The sequence below is a fragment of the Struthio camelus genome, chromosome 19 (assembly GCF_040807025.1).
Source record: "Struthio camelus isolate bStrCam1 chromosome 19, bStrCam1.hap1, whole genome shotgun sequence".
In the NCBI taxonomy this organism is placed as follows: Eukaryota; Metazoa; Chordata; class Aves; order Struthioniformes; family Struthionidae; genus Struthio; species Struthio camelus.
This window is the reverse complement of record NC_090960.1, coordinates 14,445,098-14,464,554: the sequence shown is the minus strand read 5'-3', so window position 1 is coordinate 14,464,554 and position 19,457 is coordinate 14,445,098. Positions and strand designations below refer to the sequence as shown.

General features: G+C 50.2%; 1 protein-coding gene across 20 annotated transcripts in view; it reads right to left on the bottom strand.

Moving 5' to 3' along the window:
• Positions 1–19,457, bottom strand: part of MYOCD (myocardin) — a 291,222-nt gene that overhangs the window by 6,081 nt on the left and 265,684 nt on the right. For 7 of the 20 annotated variants that reach the window (XM_068913808.1, XM_009680324.2, XM_068913811.1 and 4 more), the window contains 9 exons: positions 16,064–16,139; positions 13,654–13,815; positions 9,094–9,269; positions 7,031–7,156; positions 6,226–6,506; positions 5,704–5,857; positions 3,470–4,423; positions 1,204–1,317; positions 109–166 (listed from right to left, as the gene is read on the bottom strand). In XM_068913808.1, coding sequence (XP_068769909.1) covers positions 109–166; positions 1,204–1,317; positions 3,470–4,423; positions 5,704–5,857; positions 6,226–6,506; positions 7,031–7,156; positions 9,094–9,269; positions 13,654–13,815; positions 16,064–16,139 — 2,101 coding nt within the window. The remainder of the gene's footprint in view (positions 1–108; positions 167–1,203; positions 1,318–3,469; positions 4,424–5,703; positions 5,858–6,225; positions 6,507–7,030; positions 7,157–9,093; positions 9,270–13,653; positions 13,816–16,063; positions 16,140–19,457) is intronic. The other 13 variants (XM_068913812.1, XM_068913818.1, XM_068913817.1 and 10 more) reach the window with 8 other exon arrangements.

Below are 19,457 nucleotides of genomic sequence, written 5' to 3'. Positions count from 1 at the left end.
GGAGAGGGCCCTGGCAGCACTTCACACAGAGGAGGACAGCTGCTGGGCCCCATGGACCTAAGCTCTTGAAGGGGAAGCGCTGGAGGGGAACAGAGAAGCAGTGCGTACCTCCGCTCTCAATCAGCACGTCCAGGAGTTCGTCCATCTGCTGACTTCGTGTCATCTGCTGCAGCAAACAGTAAAGAGGAGAGTAGAGGGCGTTAGGAGGAAGGTCCCTCTGGCCACGAGCCAGGTGGGTGGCTCTAGAGCTCACAAATGGCTTCCTCCCGTGCATGAAAGATGTTATGCCAACACAGGGCTGGCAGTGGCATTCAGAAGAGTACCACAGGGCCCTGAGACATGGGTAGTGGATGCGGAGAGCATTACATCACATTCTCCCCCTCCCTGCAGCTGGCTCTGCGCTCTGATGCAGGATGCAGCCACCTCAGACTGCCTCTTCCTATAGCAACTGGACACGCAGAATTTCTGGACGCCAACTTTGGCACGTGCCTGCTGCTCACTGGGGGACAATAGAGTGGCAGCATCCTCTCCCTGACCTGACACTGGCAGGACTTTCCACAGTCCTTTCTGCCAGCTAGCGTAAGCCAATCTTTATCACTGCCAATGGCGTCACTCCATTTTCCTAAAGGCACCATCAAAACTGGCAATGAGGCTGTTGAAAGACTTTCACTAGAAGTAAGGGGTTCACAGGTGATGGAGACAGTCCTCCCCATGAGAACAGCACTCCAGGATAAGGCTAAGGGAGGCAGATGGCATGGAGCAGGGCATTTTGCTCCTGGGCTACAGAGAGAAGGTGAAGTTTCCCAGTGACTGGCCAGTTGGCATGCCCGAGGGTCTATTTCTCACATAGCACCCCAAAGAAGAGCCCCCCCTCCCCCAAAGTCTCTGGACATTTGTGTGGGATGTCAGGCCCCCAGAGTGAGCTGGCACCTTTCACTAGCAGTGAAGATACTGCAAATATCATACACAGCATAGTATCTAACATTTTCGTGGACACTACATTTAGCAACTAATGCTTCAGGGAAAGCCCATACCAGGAGATTTTACAGACTCCCCTCTCACCCATGGAAACAGGCCTGTCCTACCATAGACCACATAATGGGCTGTAACTCCTACAGCTGATGTGATGGTTACACTAATTGTAAAAGAACATCCTGCAGGGTCCTAGCCCTATAGAAAAAAAAAAAAAAATCATGCAGTTACCTGCTTTACTGCATCCTCATAGGATGGAAGCTGCTTTACCTCTGAGAGGGCTGGGCTTGACTTACAAAAACTTGGGGATGGAATAGAAAACTTTTGACCTGCCTGCGTAGCCATCTGCGTGGGGGAAATATAGGGAAATGGAATCAATGCACAGGGAAAAGATTACGCTCCTTTTGGCACTGTTGGAGGCCCAGTTCTCTTTCACCCCAATTGAAACCAGAGTGACTCAAGAGAAATGAATGATGTTATGGGTCAAATTAGATCAAACAGGGCATGTGCCAGGCCTCTGGGCAAGGAGACAGGTAGGTAAACTAGTGCCTTTAGATTAGTTTTGAGGAAACCAGTGAGGTCCAGGGCCGGGTTGACCTCTGGTCATTGTCTGAGATCTGGCCATAGACATGATACCTCAGAGCAGACTGGTGTTCAGTTCAGCTGTGAACATGCAGAGTAAGATGGAGAGCAAAACCCTCCTGGTGACAGTCAGCTGCACCTTGCCAGCAATGCGATACTCCCCCAGCTACAAACTGCTGCCCAGCTCCTTTCACTGAAGGCGGGGACCTGAACCCCCATAAAAGTGACCCTCATCCCAGGAAGCCCCTCGTGGACAGCAGAGAAAAGCCCAGGATGGTTGGTGTCGCAGCCAGGATGAACTGCAGGATACAGAGGACCTAACCCCTATGTTTGCCCCTTTCGCTTTAGCAATGAGGAAGGATGTAGGGGACCCCTTGAAGCATTGCTGCTCACAGCTGGTGCCCTCTGATTATGGCCCAGTTCTTCAGACCTGCCTCACTGTGTCTCTTGGTGTATTGCCCCCACAGCACTGCACCCCACTGTCCAGCTCACTGAGAGTATTGTGCCCATCTGCTTATCATCTCATCTGTATCACTGTACCCTGAATGGCTTAGAGACAATAGTGCATCCCACCTTCTATTTCACCCCTTTGGCACTGTACTCACTCCCCAGCGCACCACTGTACACTGCTCAGCATCTTAATTGTGGGAATGCATTTCATGAACTGTCCTGCTTGAGGGTTGGGTGTTTTGCAGTGTGCAATGCAGCTATTGTATTCAGTGCACACTTGTTGCACATCTGCTATGAATGCAGTGTGTGTACTGTGTGAATGCACCACACACCTTGCACCACTGCGAGTGCAGTGTGCTTTACGTGTTGTTATGATGGGTTCTCCTGCTGCCTGAGAAAATGGTAGGATGAATATATGGTGTTGGGAGGAGATGGGGCTTCAAACAGCAGCACCTTGTGCTGCCCATCCTGTGGCTGCTTCACCATATCTGCCAGGTGCACCCCCCCTCCCAGTTTTCACACCTGTCCAGCAGGCTGAGCAAGGAGCCATGGATGCTGAAGGGACAACTCTCTTCTGCTATGTTGGTGACCGGTGGTGGTGCCACAAACTCTCCCATGACTGTACATCTCAATGGCAAGTCTGCTCTATCTTCTCACGAAAAGGCTTCCCAAAGGACTGGGGTAATTGCTCTCCTTCAGTCCAGTGCTCTCACACTGCTAGGAGTAGCAGTGGCTCAGCGAAACGCTCTATACCACTGTGCCAGGGCTCCCCCAGGAGCATATGGAGCTGCGCCAGGACTCTATGGAGCAGAGGGAGTTATGCCAGGGATTTTCCAGGGTGGGGGGAGCTGTACCAGGATCTCCCCCTGAGAGAAGATGGAGCTGGGCTAGGACTCTTTTGAGCAGAGGGAGCTATGCCAGCTCTCCCCAGGACAGAGGGAGCTGTGTCAGATCCCTCCACAGCAGAGGTAGCTGTGCCAGGGCTCCCCAGAGCAGAAAGAGCTGTGCCAGTGCTTGCCCAAGGGCAGGGAGAGCTGTGCCAGGACCCCCTGGGAAGAAGGAACTATGCCAAGGTTCCCCCCAGGGCAGAAGGAACTGTGCCAGGGCTCCATGAGGCCTAAGACGTGCAGTGCATGAGCCCCTTCAGAGCAGAAGGAGCTATGCCAGGGCTCTGTGGGCAGAAGAAGCTGTGTTGTGGCTCCCCCCAGTGCAAATGGCTGTGGTGGCAGCAGGGCTTCCCAGAAGATGTCCTGGAGAGGACTCTGTGGTGCCATTAGCTTTCAACTCATGCTCCACCTCTATCTTTCCAGGTAGCCCAGGATGCTCCCACAAACCCCTGTATGTCCATCCTGGATGCCAGCAGCATCAGTCTGATAGGAAAGTTCAAACAGGAAGGTTTGACTAAATGCCCACAAACACGACCACTTTCACCACCAAGATGCCATCTGGAACACTCCCCACTTACCGATGCTGTGCGAAGGCAATTGTTGGTCTGCGGGGACCCGCTGCGCCCTTCTGCCTGTGAGCCCGGGGACAATGAGAGGAGATAGTGGCTGTTAGGGGATGGCGGCAGGCTGATGTGCTGTGGGCTTTTTGCAGCCCCGAGTGGAGAGTGCTGGGGGGAGCACTGCGGGCTAAGAAATGTCGAGGAAGTGATGGTGCTCTGGCCTGCAGGTTCCAAGCAGTGGCTATTTACAATGTGAGGCAGCTGTGGCACCCCACAGTTACTTAACTTATCTGAGCTGCTGGCTTGGCCTTTCAAGGCAGTTTGTTTAGATGCAAACGGGCAGCTGGACACTGTGTTTTCTTGCTTGATGGGAACCCCAAAGAAATGCTGAGTGGACTGTTGCTTCTCCTCAAGGCCATTGCTTCTCTTTCGTTTCTGGAGCTGCATCCGTAGCTCTTCAACCTGCCTCTGCTCTTGCTGCAGCTTCCACGTCAGTTCATTGATGACCTTCTGCTTCTCCACAAGCATCTTGTCTTTCTCTGTGTCAATCCCTTCCAGCTCCAGCTGGATATTCCCTCCATTCATGCTGCTCATGAGACTTTCTTCGGCACTGCCATGAACCGGTGATGGCTGCAGACCAAACTGTGGAGAAGACATGGGCCCATCGTTGAACGTGTCTGGCAAAGAGCCGCTCACAGAGAGGTCAGAGGAGGCTGGGGAGATGGGTGGGGTGGAGCTGGTGCTGCCAAAGTGGTAGAAGCCGTTCGATAACATGCTGGTGGAGGACTGAGACTGGTAACTTGACAAGGTGCTTGTTGGAGTGACTGGGAAGGTGACAGTTGTTATCTCACTGAAGTTTGGTACTGTGTTGCTGCTGCACTCTTGGAAGGGCCGCAGACGTTCCATTAATGCTGTTTTTGTACCTGATACAGGCAGGCCTCTTATTCGCAGCTGCTGTCTCAATTCTGACACCTAGAAGGAAAGTCACCGATAATCATTCCTAATGACTTCCCTCACGAGTGAACCCTCAGGTTTCTACCTGACATTTTTCACAAGGAGTGTCAGATCACAGGGGTTTCCAACCTCCTGCTTTAAAGCTCTGAGTCTGCAGAAGCTCGGTGTCTTGCCTGCAGTTGCTAGAGCCACTGTGCACAGCGCTGACGGCTGCACATCCTTCAGGACCCTGAGCTTTCCTAACAGGAAAATCACATTTCTTTCTCCAGCAATTGTGACTGCTCTCCATGAACGAGCAGCAGTCCTTGGGCCATGGAGGTAACCCATGACTCCCTTTCTAGCAATTTCTGTGAAAGCCAAGGAATTTTATACAGTCCAGGAGCTAGCTCTTTTAGCTCAGAGAACATGACCACCTTCCTTTGGAGCCAGATACTCCAGGTTGAGGCATCTGTACCAGGTTCAGAAATCTGAACCATGTCATCACCAGAGCCAAGCACGTGTTATTTCTATCTTGTCTTATTTTCTCTCTCTAATAATGAGTATTTAACGCAGGTCTCTGCTCCTAAAAGGGTCTAGCTTTGGCCTTCCTGGAGGCCAAGGCTGAGGCTATATTAACAAAGTACGAAAGAATTGTTGATATGAACGATTCTTTCTTATGCCCTGCCTGTCCTGCCTATATGAAAGAATTAGACAGCATCCAGCTCAGCGCTCATAGCTACAGATTCCAGTGGTATCTGCTTGTGCAGAGAGCTGAGCTGGCCTAGCTGCTGCTAGCAGAGCAGCTGAAGTGGAATGGACTCAGCATGCGCTTCCAACAGCCACAGAGACGCTGAATCATTTGGTGAGTGTCTAGGCTATGCTGATCTCCTAGCTTCTGACTGGTCTGTTAGCAGCATCCATGATGGCCATCCTAAAACTAGAGCAGGTACAGAACCATGAACTGCAGGAGGAGCAGCATAGATCTTCCTTTAGTCCTCAACCTCATGCCCTGGCCTGCAGCTGTCTCAAGAGTTACATTGTAGGATTTGCTGATATCTGTCCTGGGGCAATGTACCCATGCAACACCCGCAGAGTAGCAATCCCGTGTCTTCAGCTAACACTGCATTGACTGATTCTTGACCCAGTGTGAGTGTGCTCCTGGATCTGCGTGCAGTACAGCGGCTCTGGTTTGCTGATCTGTTACACACATTCACTCCCAGCCAGCTCAGCCTCTGCAGCATTACACTGCATGCTTAGGGATAGCAAGGCACATTCAGGCTATAAGAATCTACTCTTGTGGTGACAAAGTTTGCACTCACTTTCAGGTCATCCAGGTTAGATGGCAAAGGGCCTGGCTTGATAGATGAGATGCAAGTCTGGCCTGAAAAGGTGGATTTCACAGGAGACAGAGGGGAGTTGTTGACAGAAGTTGATGAAGAGTTTGAACTTTTGGCCATTTGCTCATTTGATTGCCTGAAACAAGAAAGCAGATGTGAGATAACTTTTCTACCCTTTGAGGTCTCTCTGTCCAGTGCCAAATACCACCGCTCTGCTCCCTTGGGCCTACCATCTCCTATATGAGAGCTGAAGAACTTCCAACCCAAAAAAGAACCAGAATGGACTGTGAGGAGATCACTGGGGACCTACCAGCAGGTCACAGGTGTCCCAACCAGAGCCCAAAGTCAGATGGCTTTACAGGAGACCATACTGTGTTCCCAGGCCTTCATGTTTCACTTGTGTATGCCTGTCCTCCTTGCACTGGCACAAATGGTCATGGAAGCATAAAGGACAACCTGGAGGGAGATGGCACTAAACCTGGCTATTGGCACATTGCTACTCACTTTAGTTGGGCTTGGTGCATCCCTGGGTAGCTGAAGTGCTGCTGCTGCTGCTGCTGCTGCTGCTGCTGCTGCTGCTGCTGTTGCTGCTGGCTGAGGATCTGGAGCTGCAGAAATAGCTGCTGCTGCTGGAGGAGTCTGGCATATGCAGAGTCCATGGGTGGAGGGGACTTCTCTGCCTTCTGGTCTGGAGGGATATACTGGTGATATTTCAGCTTCTTCACCTTGGGCTTGGTGTCCTTGGGCTTTTTGTGACGGTTCTTGCTATCACTGGATGATTTGGACTGTTGGTCCAAGAAGAAAAGGAATTAGCTAGGAGAAGAGCTCTCATCACTCCCTTGGAAACTCAGAGGCCTGGACCAGGGTGAGGGTAGGTCCCTGCAGGCACCCTGACAGTCCAGGTCCAAACACAGCTGAGCTGGCACTTGGGGAGACTCCCCCAGGGTAGTATCTCATTCCAGCTGTGCTGGAAACCACAAGAGATGAAGAATGACATGCCTTGCTTTAAGGATATTTCCCCGTTACCTTGTGTCTCCTTCCGCTCCTAGCCCCAAGGGATGTTTTCAATGCAGGACCTGAGCAATCATCTCTCAGAGGGTGCAATGCTATACCTTTTATACAAGTGCAAAATGAGGTCAATGTGCAGCACTTCACAGTGTTGTTTGTCTCCCTACTTTATTTCAGGCCTTAAAGGCCCAACTTCCAAACCTCCTAGTCATGTGAGGTGTGGCATGCTGGTAGTTCAGGCTTGGACCCAGCCATGTGGGCTTGTTCCCCCTCTCAAGGATCCTGGACCTACAGACATTACCTTCACCACAGAGGGCACAGGGAGCGGTGGGCTGTCCTGCCCCTGCGCCTGCTTGGGGCTGTCACACTGGCTGCTCTGCCCAGAGGCCAGGTCAGTTGCGTTGCTGTCAGTGCCGTGGGGGTGATCCTGGAATGGAGAGGTGAGTTGTGCTATGTGAGAGGGGATGTGGACAGGCATGGGGGGCAGGCTAGCCCCCTCCCATGGCCATGCTCCCCTCCCAGCCTTGCATGTGGTCTCTGCAGAGGCAAGATCTCTCTGGCCTCTGCCTCCATTCTGGTAGCCACAGGGGGCTGAGCAGCAACAGCTCTGGTGCTGGCTGGCAGCGTAAAGGGCAAGTATGTAGAGCTGCACATCTGGTGGGAGCCGACAGCGGATAGGCACTGTGAACAAGCTGCTCTCTCCAAGAGGCGATCTGAGGTGGGGGCATGGCCATCATTAGCCCAGGGCGCACTGTGCTTATCTTGCACTTGTGGGCAGCTGTGCCCTCACAACTGCAGCTCTTCCAGACCCGGTGCACCCCACCTGGTGCTCCATTCCCTCCCCACCCCCCCCCCCAACCTCCCCTTGCTGAACAAGAGTCAGCAAGCTCAGAAATGGTGTGCAGTCCTGCATTTGGGGGAAAGGACTGTCCAGGCACCCCGGTTCATTGCAATTTGTAACTTACTGGAAGTGTCTATTTTCCGGAATGGTCCACCTGGCACCCCATTCCCCCTCCCAAGTCTACTCCAGTTGCCCCCAGTCCATCCCAGTCCACCGCAGTGTCCCTAATCCCGTATCCCCATTCCCCCAGTCCATCCCAATCCCTTAAATCTATCGCAGCGCCTCCAGTCTACCCCAGTTTCCCCTGGTCATCCCAGCACTCCCCTGCCCCCGCCCAGTATCCCCCAGTTCATCGCAGGTCCCTCCAAGCCCCCGCCCCGCTGCCCCCTCCGCCAGCCCGCGCCCGCAGCGCCCGCAGCGCCCGCGCCGGCCGGCAGGGGGCGCCGCGGGGCCCTCCAGGGGGCTGGGAGCGCGGCCGGGGCCGGGCGGGCGCTGGGCCCTGCGGCGGGCAGCGCTGGCGCTCCGCCGCCCGCCGCCCGGGCCCTGCCGGAGGACCGTAGGGAAGCGCGGCCCGGGACAGCCGCGGGGGGGGTGCTGCCCTGCGCCTGTCCGCCGCCAGGCGCGGCTGCCGCAGCCCCGCCAAGGGCTGCCGGGTGCCGTGCCCTTGGCCTGGCTCGCCCTTGCCCGCCTGCCCTGTAGGGGCCCACCGGGCCGGGTCTTCTCACGCCTCTTGGGAGCTGCATGCTCCACTGTGTTCTCAAAAGCAGCAAGCTGATATTTTGAAGCGATGAACACTTCCTGGGCTAGAGTGGGTGCTGAGGCTTGTGAGAATAAGTGTTCACAGATGGCCGAGTAACTGCTGCTAAACGTGGAGGGTTTTAAAAGTATTTGCATCCTGGAGCACTGGGGACTTTTACAGCAGGGGACAGTGGAAGCAGTTACTAACGGAGAACCCCATGGCCAAAGCCGCTTCCAGCCAGACCCTGCCCAAGGCCCTGGGCTGAAGGCAGGGTGAGGCCCTGCAGGTGCATCCAGGGGCAGCCGCTCAGGAAGTAGGTCAAAATGAAAACTCAGGTAGACATCTGCCAGCTGGACAGAGGAGTCAGCAGAGGGGCCGCTGGTTATGGGTGCGCTGCAGTGCGGCCCTGATACCAAGGGTGCCTACCACACCATTCAGTCTCTGTTCATCTCCATGCCTCTCAGACCCTGCTCTCCCTCTCTGAGGATACAAACCTGTCTGGGTGGTCACCAAGGGGGAGAAAACGCATCTCCCCAGAGCCTCCAGGACGTGGAGAGCCCCTCCAAACCCCCCAAGTGAAGCACATGTCCCAGGGAGGTTGGGTACTGGGCACTCCTGGAAGTGGGGGGTACTGAGGCCCCAATAGGGCACTGAGGTGAGTTTCCTTTGGCTGGGGGCTCCTGCCTCTGTGTCCTTGCATGTCGTTGCTCCACAGAACAGGAGGAACGGGGCCTCCTCAAGCCACCTGAGACCTGCCATGCCTTAGCAGAGTTGCTTCACTTACCTGGGGTGTTCCCGAGGTGGCAGAGGAGGCTGGCTCTGAGGGTTTGGTGCCTGCTGATGATTCTGTGGAGCCCTGGGAGTCCTCGCTCCTGGCCTGCTCCGGGGACAGGCCATCATTGCTGCTATCCTCCTCGAATGCAAATGCATCAGATGACTTGGAGAAGTTCACCTGGGTACCTAACAGGCAAGACAAAGGTGATGGAGACCCGTCAGACACATCCCCAGTTGTACCAGTCTGCCAGCATTCCCCAGGGGCACAGCAGTGTCTGCCTGTCCCTTCCTCCTGGCTTCAGGGCTCAGCTACCCCAGCTTAAGGGGCAATGGGGCTCGCTGTCAGGAACAAGCCCATTGGGAGTTGGTCTGTCCCCAGCAAGAGGGATGAGGTGGTCAGAAAGCAGCATGGAGAGTGCTCAAATCACAGAGGAACCACAGTCCAGCCTGCAGGCTAGGCCTTGAGGACCAGTTCTGTTTCTCACATGTCCAGCTTTTCTATCTCTTACTGCGGTATGAAGGCTTGATACTCAGAAGGTTCAAATGCCTCAGCCCAAGCCGGACCATGCATAGGGGATGGCATCAGCAGGGTGTGATGAGGGAAGAACATCAAATGGTATGCCTCCATGGCTGAATGAGCAAAGCCAGTGGGAGAGAGGAGGAGGCATCACCTTCTGGCCCTTGCTCTGAACCATTTAAGTCAGGAAATGGAGAAAAGAAGGGTCTGAGGTCTCAGATACATCAGGGTGGTAAAGAAAAAACTCTGCTGTCCTGTCCTGCAGGACAGAAGTGGGGAGGGAGCAGTAGAATGGATCCTCCCGTTCAGCTGAGCATTCCAGTCACAAACCCCACCACTCACAGGACCCTGCTCCTTAGCAGAACTGAGGTTGAAATCCATCTGGAGAGTGACCCATCCTTTCATGGCAGAGGAGACAACGCCTGGGTGGACCTGACTGCAGCTAAACAAAGGCTTCCAGGTCCTGCATCTGTCAATAAACTTCACCCCCATGAAATGTTTCGAGTCACTACTATCACTTCCTAACTGCCTCAGCCATTGCTTCTCCCCTCTGCAAGGCTCCCAGCGCAGTATCTGCTAGTCAAATGGCAAGAGCTCTTGACCCCAGACTTGTACTGATAAATAAAGTGCTGAAAAAGAAAAGCTCATGGGAGCTTTGGGAGGGCCACAGGTAGGGGTGGAGGAAGGAGTAGCATGGCTGTGCTCCTAATCTCCTCATGCTCACATCTGGTGTTTGTCAGGCAACTTGTCACTCTGATAGTGAGGTGACAAATGGGGAAATAAGGAAGGGCCTGGGGACAAGCTTCTACCCGTCTGTACTGCTGGCCTAGCAATGTGCACCTTCTCACTGACACGCACGCTCGGGCTCTGACCTCTGCCCCTGTCTGAGAGATAAGGGTTATCTCTGTTTGCTCTGGCTTGTGGTGCCAGGGTGGCATCATGAGGAAGCAGGGAGCCCTAGCTCCTCTCCACTTGCTCACTCTGTGAGCTGCTACCCAGCCACCTTCAGCTAGACCCTATGGATGGCAAGCTCACCTGTCACAGGGTTGTGTTGTAAAGAGATCCTGGAGAGTCAACAGTTACTGGTATCCTAGCACAATGTGGCTTTGCATCCCTCTTGGCCATGCCTATCCCCATCCTGAGCTCTGCAGGTGTCACCAGTGGCAGGCCAGCACCAGCCTCCTCAGGGACCCTAGTGTTCAGGAGTACCTGTTCTGTCTGCTTGGTAAGGAAGCCCAAATGGCTCAATAAAAGCTTCCCCATGGCAGCTTTGGGGCATGCAAGCAGGAGGATATGAGAGCAACTGCGTCCTATGGAGATCCTCTCTCCTCCTGGTTGCCAGGTCCTGAGGTTTCTCAGAAGTGCCTGGCTATAGGGCCTGCTTCCTCTCCCCTGTAGTTGCCGTCAGACATAATACCCGAGTTGGGCTTTCCCTGAAGAAATGCAAAGCTGTGTGGTCCTTGCTGGGAGTGGTCTCCCACCTGATCTGGATAGACACTGACTTCTCCCATGTGTGAAGAAAAGTGTGGGCATCCTCTCTGAGGTATAATCACACCAAGCAAGGAAGACTTGTGGGTTTGTGAAGCTCCCAAGGGTGAAAGAGGGTGTTGTCCAGCACAGAGGAGAGAAAAGGAAGCACGGTGCCGATTTCCAGCCTCTGGGACTTCAGCTCTGTGTGCCTCATCTCTGGAGGAGCTGTGTTGAGTCCTAACTCTGCCACCATGACATTCCAGGCCTGGTGAACTGGCATTTAAGAGGAATATGATGAGAGAGAAGACATACCAAAGCAGGGAGCCCAAGGGACCTTCAGGACACAGTGGCAGCCCAGAGCACGTCAGGAATGTGTTGTATCCTGCTTCTTGATACCAAGGGCCTGTGTGCAATGGGGAATGCTGGCCTTATCTGTCCTGCTCTTGTCCAGCCTGGGGCTGACCGTATTGTTTCATGATCCTATGTCTCTGCTGTAATCTTAGGCAGAATGGTGTTTGCTCAGGGCTATGTCTAATGCACTGGGTATTGTCCTCTCAAGCATATTGGACAAAGTGATGACAAGGACCTGGTAAAAAAAGGTTCTTATATCACTGCTCAGCTATGCAGGGCACTGGCGGCCTCTTGTCACTGGGACGTTAGGGCTTTCAGTTGGGGTCTGGCACTTTCTGCTCACCCTGCCGGAGGTGATTAGAGGAACACGTCAACTGAACTTTCCACTGTATAAACAGTTGAGATTCCAAAGTTAAAGTAAAATGATTTTAAACCGTGTCATCTTTCTGGTATTGCAAAAACAAAAGGCTTAAAGTTCAGAAGTGCCAGTGCTCATCTCTGCTCTGCGTTCAACCTGCCGCCCCAAACCGTGAGTGTCACAAAGCGCCTCTTACTCAGAAAATCAACTCAAGTCTCAAGTCCTTCAGCTTGAGACTTTCTACTGTAGAAACCTGAGGTCTGAGATTGTGTTCCTGGTGCAGGTGCACTCCTCCTGCACACAATAGCTGCACCCCTGTAGTTTTACCCCAAATGGGATAAAACGGAGTTGAAGGACACATTTTCCCTTGCAATGCATTAGAAAGCCATTTTGAAAGAGAGAAATTTCAAAATTGAACAAATCCTTTAAGCTAGACTTTTTGTTTTTAACAATTTTGTCCTGTAAATCTCTATTTATCACAAGCTCCTGACAAGGCAGCTGGACAGAAACTCTGTTCAAACTTCAAACATACTTGCCTAGCCTCCAAGCCTCAGCTGCAGTGGATAAAGTCTTGCTCAGACTGCCTTGAATGTTTATAAAGAGGGGATTTTTAAATGTATTTTCACTTCTCTCCTTCAATAAGTGGCTGAGGAGATTTTGCTTGAACTCTCCTTAAAAATTCCTCTTCAGGCAGAGTCCTGGAACATTTCACCTTCAAAGGCAAGAGCTGAGAAACAGTGAGCACAGAGTGGCTCAAGAACCAGACTAAAGAAACCGCTATATGTACTCTGCGTGCACTTCGCAGCAGGAAAACAAAGAGCAGGAACAATTGCAGGACAAGAAAGAGGGGTATCTGAGCCTGGAATATTTCATGTCATATACACTCATTTCTGAGATGAAATGCAAGTCTAAGTGCTTCCTGTTTCATTTCCTATTTTCTGCCTCACTCTAATATTTCAAAGACCACCTCCTGATCCAAGAGTCCTGCCACTGTCCGCGGCTTGCTCTGAGTCACAGAATAGAGACTTAGTGCCTAATTATGCCAGTGGAAATAATTCAGTGAAGTTAGGAACCAGGACCAACTGAAAGTTAAGAACTGAGGAGCAAGTCCCAGGGAGCAGAGCAGTTCTCAGTGCCTCACTTGAGTCCTGAGAGCCAATTTGTACACGCTAAGGTGGGCCCAGGCTTCAAAAATGTAGGCTGCTGAGCTGACACTGCAGGATCCTGCTGGCTTTTTCACTTCTCTCTTTGCTTTTGAATCTCCCTGTCTCAGCAGTGGGCCTTGGGGGGATCTGAGACACCTTTTTGCTTTATGTCAGCTCCTTCACTGGCCTCCCTAAAGCAGCATGGAGGAAATAACTGCAGGAGATTCTGCCTCTCTCCATAAGCTGTCAGATAGTTGATGGAGAAAACTAAGCTAAACAAACTAAATGACTGGCAGGGCACAAGTGGGTGAATCCAGGCCTGCCTTACAACTACACATGGGCACCCAAGCCTTCTCCCATGCGAGATCCTGAAGGGAATGTCTTTTCTCCAGCAATACTGTTTTATGTGCTCAAAACCTTGGGGATGGAAGAGGTGTAAGAAAAGAGGCATTCCCTCTGAGATGTGGCTGAAAAATCATACATGTTTCCCTGATCATTGCTCTGAGAAGATGAGAGTTCTCTTTTCATAGGCCAGGCTAAGATAACACAGGCTTTGCTGGAGTGGGCTGCTCACTGTGAAAATAATGCTATCTAAGAAACATGCAGTGACGGCTCTTAACTCTATGTTGCCACATCCTGCAGTCTCTGCTATATGTTCTCATAACCTTGCCAGCCTGTGCCCCATGCTGTACACTCTCACAACACAAACCACATGTTTACTTCCACTACCTTTTATGGCCTCTTTCACAGCTGAGTCGACAGGAATAATATTCTTCTCCACCAGCTCCAAAGGACCTGGCCTAAGGGCAATCTTTTCATTGAGATCATCTGCCAGTCGAGCTCTTTTCAGCTTCATTTGAGTAGACTGAATGGACCCTTCTGCAGCTGAGTCTAGAAGGCCAAATGGAAAGCATCAGTTCAGGACCTGAGGCATCTGTAAACACAGTGCTTGGAGAGAGTGTGCTTCCCCTTTAGAACAGCCTTTTGGATTACACCCAAAACCCAAGCATAGCTCAGTGTGCAGCAAGAGGTGTTCTGAGTCTGGGAGGCAGAACACTGGACAGGATGGGGCAGGTGGGGTTTGGGATGTGAGCACTCCTCTGAGTCTTAGGTCAAGGTTCTCCATTCCCAAGTAAGAGCTACTGTTTTCTAGCCTCGCCTTGCAAACTCAGCCTGCAGAGAGCTGAAAGGGGCTTCAGCTCTGCCTGCCAGGAGACCGTTGGCCTAGTGGGCTAATGCAAATGGATCCCTACTTCTGGGGAACCAAACAGTTGGAGAAAAGAACCATTAATAGTGTTTGACATCTTGAGTAAATTCAGTGAAAGACAAAAAGCTCAGACTTTTCAGGAGTGGAACGTTTGGGAAGCAGAGTGATTACAGTGTTCCAGGGCTTTGGGGAGAAAAATGAGCTGGTGAAGGAAAGTATAACAAATGCAGCTAGATCTGGAAGCTACAGCCAGACAAACCCAAATGAGAAATGCCACAGTTATTCACTAGTGACAGAAGGGTGTCCAGTTACTACAGAAAGTGATGATTTCCCAATCAGAGGTGCGTGACTCCTCTGGTGGCTCCTCCCTGTGTAGTGCTGAATGTAGTCCTGAATGGGATCCTAAGCTAGACCAGATCCATACTCTTGGGGATCTAAAGTAAGGAGGGCTGCATCTAGGCTGTGCTGTCTTCAAAGACTAGACACCCCTCTGGAAGAGATGCTGTAGGCAGACACAAGATACGGGGACTGATAACCAGAGACAAGTGCTCTGCAGGAGGTCAGGTTGACTGATCTAGAGTCCCTCCTGGCCTCAGACTCTATGGAACAGTGAACCCACATGAGCTTCTCGACGTGAACAGTGACAGAAGGTGTACCTGGAAGACATTTAGATGATAGAAAGTGTCTCAGCTGGCTGGTTCTAGTTACGTCCGGGTCCCGTTATGAACCGGATGGGCACTGAAGTCTATGCTACTCCAGGGCACGCCTCCATGTGTGATGGAGCACAGTACAGAGATGTATGAGCAGAGGCCAGGCAAAGAAGAGTGTGTGAGGCAGCACAGACAGCCTGCTAAGGGCTCTGCAGCAATGTGCATCTGGGTAGTCTGTGCACCACTTCTTCTTCAATTGTGTCTCACTGGCCTTGTCAAAGCTGCCTCCACATCTGTTGTACAGTCCCTGGGCCTCATATCCAATCTATATTGCTTCTATTATTTAATCTTAGGGAAAAACACTTTCCATCTGTTAAATGGAAAATGATGCTGGCTTATTTTATTGATAGTGAGCCAAGTGAGAAGGCAGGCAACAGACCCCTGGCTCAGCCCTCCTGCACTCCAGAGGAAAAGGAAATGTGGACTTCATCCATATTGAGAGCAGGAGCCAGAATTTACAGTCACCAGAGAGAAATCTGCTTCTTACAGGGGACTCGGAGGACTCCAGGAGTGAGCCAGAACTTCCTCCCCCATCTCTCAGGAACTCATTATCTCTGGTGATAACAAGGGACACCAGCAGTGTTCTGCTGTCTGTGACAGGATGCAGCAGAACAGTACTGATTCTCTGGCAGGGAGGGAACGCTAGGCTAGGAGAGCAGAGCTGCTGTGGCTTACAGACTGATAGCAGAGCTGACCATTTCCACGTGGCCATGCTTGGGTCATTGAATGCATCCCCACAGAATGGCACATAGAATATCAAGAATTAGGGCAAAAGTAAAAATGCCCAATTTTGGAAGGGTTTTGCTACCACCTGCAAAGGTGGTAGAAATGGACTAACCAAGTCTAACCAAGGATGGTCTAACCATCCTTGACAATAAATGCCTAGGATTGGAGGATCAGGCCTTTGCACATCTGTCTAACACAGTCCTCTTTCATAGCTATTCTCTATCCCACTCTCCCCTAGAGCATCTTACACTGGTCCTGGCCAGAGATGGGACAAAGATTACATGGCCTCAGGTCTGCACCTGTCAAGGGATCTCTGTGTGTCTGCATCCTTGAAGACCAGGCCTGGATGGGGTACCTCTCGGACTCTACCTCTCATGAGCAGCTGGGGCAAAGTTAATCATGATGAGAGTCCTGAAGAGCACCCAGCTGGAGCCTGAGAGACTTGAAACACAAGGTAGGAGACATGAGTATGTGGGAGAAGCTCGGGCAGTCTTACCTTGTAAAATGTGCATATTGATCAGGTCTGATCGCTCAGGCCTGCTTCTGATCTTGTGCTTGAGATAATCTTCAGTCTGCAAAACACAAATGCAGAGAATATTACCTGACTAGAGCAGCAGTAAGGTACGACGAGCAGCAGCCCCTGTGGGATCTCATGTTTTTAAAGGATTTATTACCATCTGGGATGAGTGAGCTCCTAAATGGCATTTTTTTCACCCAGAGATGTGGTGGTTCTTGGACAAAATTTCTTCAGAAAGGGACCAATGTGCATGGAGCTGCTGACAGTTCAGTATCACCACTGATAAGCTGTGTCCTTCTCAATTTCTCTTGAGCTTTTGATACCTGAGGTATTGTGAAAGCTCATGGGAAGGGTGAGACCTATTTAATGGGAGTAGTGGATCTGATCCTAGCTTAGCATGCCATGTTGCCTTTGAGATCTGCACTGAGGCAGCTCCTCATTGTAGCATTAGCAAGTGCTTCCTGTTGAAAGTCTGGCTCTCTGGGATGAGATATAAGGCTGAGAAAGTTTTCAGGATTCCCAGACACACTCTACTCAGGCCTACCAGGAGGCTTAGATTTCCTACAGTCCCTGCAGCCCCGGTGCTCTGCAGTTTGTCACCCCACCTGTGGTGTGCGGTTGGGAAATTCCACTTTACAGATCACTGCAGCTGGGCTTGTGAGGAAAGGCTTCCTAAAGCCTTGTGCCAACTTGCTCATGGCTTTAGGAACGGAAAGGCACACAGAGCTACAAGGACACTTTTCATTAGAGCCAAGGAAGTCAGCATTGGGGGCAGCTGAACTCAAGGATACAAATACAAGCTTAGTCCCTGGTGAAGTAAAGCTAGAGAACAACTTAGACAAATTATTAGATGTTTGCTAGCCTGAGATGCAAGAAGAAATAATACAAAAAATGGGCATAGTTGAAAAAGGTTAACCTTTTAAGGATAGATGTAAAAGAATAGCACAAGCAGCTAGAGCAAAACTGGAAAGTCCACAGTACAACATGTACAGGATTAACAGGATTATGAAAAAAGATTTTATAAGAACTTCTGTAGCCAGGAGAAGGCAATGGAAAGTGCTCTCTGTGTTCCATAAACAGGAGAAATAATTATGGATGCTGCTGAGATGCCACAGTATTTAATGCCTTTTTAAATCATCTTCACTGAAAAGATGAATGGCTATTTATCAATCAGATGACTAAGCCAAGAAACTTCAGCAACAAGAGGATAGAAACTCCAATTACTAGGTTGGAGAACAGGTTGGAGAATACTTAGATAAGTTCAATATTCCCAAACAGTTTGAGATATACAATGCTAGAGTAATAGCAGCTATCTGTAAGTCTCCAGGAAACAGGACAAGGGAGAGCATAATTTCTAACTTTAAAAGAGAGGGAAAAAAGAAACCAGGAAATTATAAACCAGTCAGGATGATACTGGAACAAGTAATCAAACAATCTATATAAATAGATTTTGAAGATAACAAGGAGGTGAATAACAGCCAGAATGGATTCATCAAAAACAGATGAAGTCACACCAACTTAATTTCCTTTTATGGAGAGATGACAGATTTCTATTATAAGAATAAAGAATGTCATGAAGCTTGACTTTAAGCATGTTTTGACATTATCTCACATGTCTTTCCCATATGCAAGCCAGAGAAATTTGGTCTGGATGAGACTAACATAAAGAAGGAACAGAACTACAGGTGAAGGAGTCACCGAAGGAGTTAGGAATGGTTCACAGTCTAAACAGAAGAATATATCAAATTGTATTCCACAGCAATTTCCCCTACTATTCAATATATTCATTAACATCTTGGATAATAAAAGACATACTTATTAACTCTGAAGCATTTAAGGATAACATATTAGAATGCAAAATGACTTGAAGTGAAGAAATGATCTGAAATACATTGGATACAGTTCAGGAAGAACAATCAGAAAGGACTACATTCAGGTCACACTTAGCCACAGCTAAGCCCGCTGATTAAGTGCTGAAGCAGATGAAGAGTGAATCTTAATCCACTAGAGACATTTCTGCACCGGTCTTTCAACAGTGCCTTTAGGCAAGAATTTGTTACTGTGTAAATATAGACTAAAATATAAAATGCTCTGGAGAATCTAGTGGTCAGGAGCTGAACCATATCCCCAAACCAGTGAGCAGCTTTGTAGGAGATACAAAGAAGAATGTCAGATGGGTCCTAGAAATAGCAAGGCCCTGTTCTGGATCCTGCATCTGAAAGGACCCATGGGAAGAGTCTGGAAGAAAACAACAGAAATGCTATGAGTAAAGAAGTGGGATCAATGAGGCTAGACTGAAGTAAGGGAACATTGATCAGTCCACAGATGAGAAATCTGTAGAGAAACAGGATGCAAAATACTTTTTAAAAGTGCTACAAGAAGGAAGATAAACAGTTCTGTATGTCCATGTGCATAGGAGAATACGTAATGACCTTAAACTGCAACAATAAAGCTTGTGCTGGGAATGTAGAAAAACTTGCTAACAATACAAGTTAGAGAGCACTGGAGCAGGTTGCTGAGGGGGTGGGAATTCCATCCGTAGTCACACATCTGTCAGGAATGACCTAGTTGGGACTGTTCTGCTTTGGTGCAGAGGCACAATAACTGCCCCCTGCAGTCCCTCCCTGCCATGCTTGCTGGGGTACTAGGAGGAAGTGCCAAAGTTCTGCTGAGCCAGATGGCCTCAAGAAAGCCAGCCTGTTCTCTGTCCTCCAATCCAGCAATCTATTATAGGACATTGACTTCAAAGTCTGCTGCACTGGCCTGATGCCAACCTCCTAAATAGCCAGTGACATGTTTAAACAAATAATAGACATTTTATTTACTGAAGTCTTTGCAATTCCTACCCTTCCCCCATTTTCCCCCAGTTTATTTTCACCAACACAGTCCCTTGCTTGCACCATGTATAGGTTTGACTGGTTTCCAAGCCAGGTCAGAGCTAGCTGGTGTCTGCACTCAAATCATCAGTTAAATTCACCTAATGCATTTCTGGCTAACCCTCAGGTCAGATCCTTACATAGGTTTGAATTACTGTCCTATAGATGTGGCATTAGCATGTTGAACCCAGTATTCACACTGTGTTAGGCTAACTTTCTGCTGTGATGTTAGTTCCTTTTGATTTTTCCTGTTTATAAACTGGGTTTGTGTCATTGGGGAGCAAATGGTGGAGAAAGACCTTAGATGTGTGGCTTTTTAGCATCAGCTGAAGCAGCAAGCTTTCGAGGTATATGAAAGCAGTTATTGTTATCTGTTTTTTGTTTGCAGAACATCAAGTTGGAGGAGTATCAGCTAAAGAACAAATGCTGGCAAGTAATTATCTGGAAACAGCTGCTGCTCCTTCCCTGTCACAGTTCTAACCAGGGCATCCTTGCAA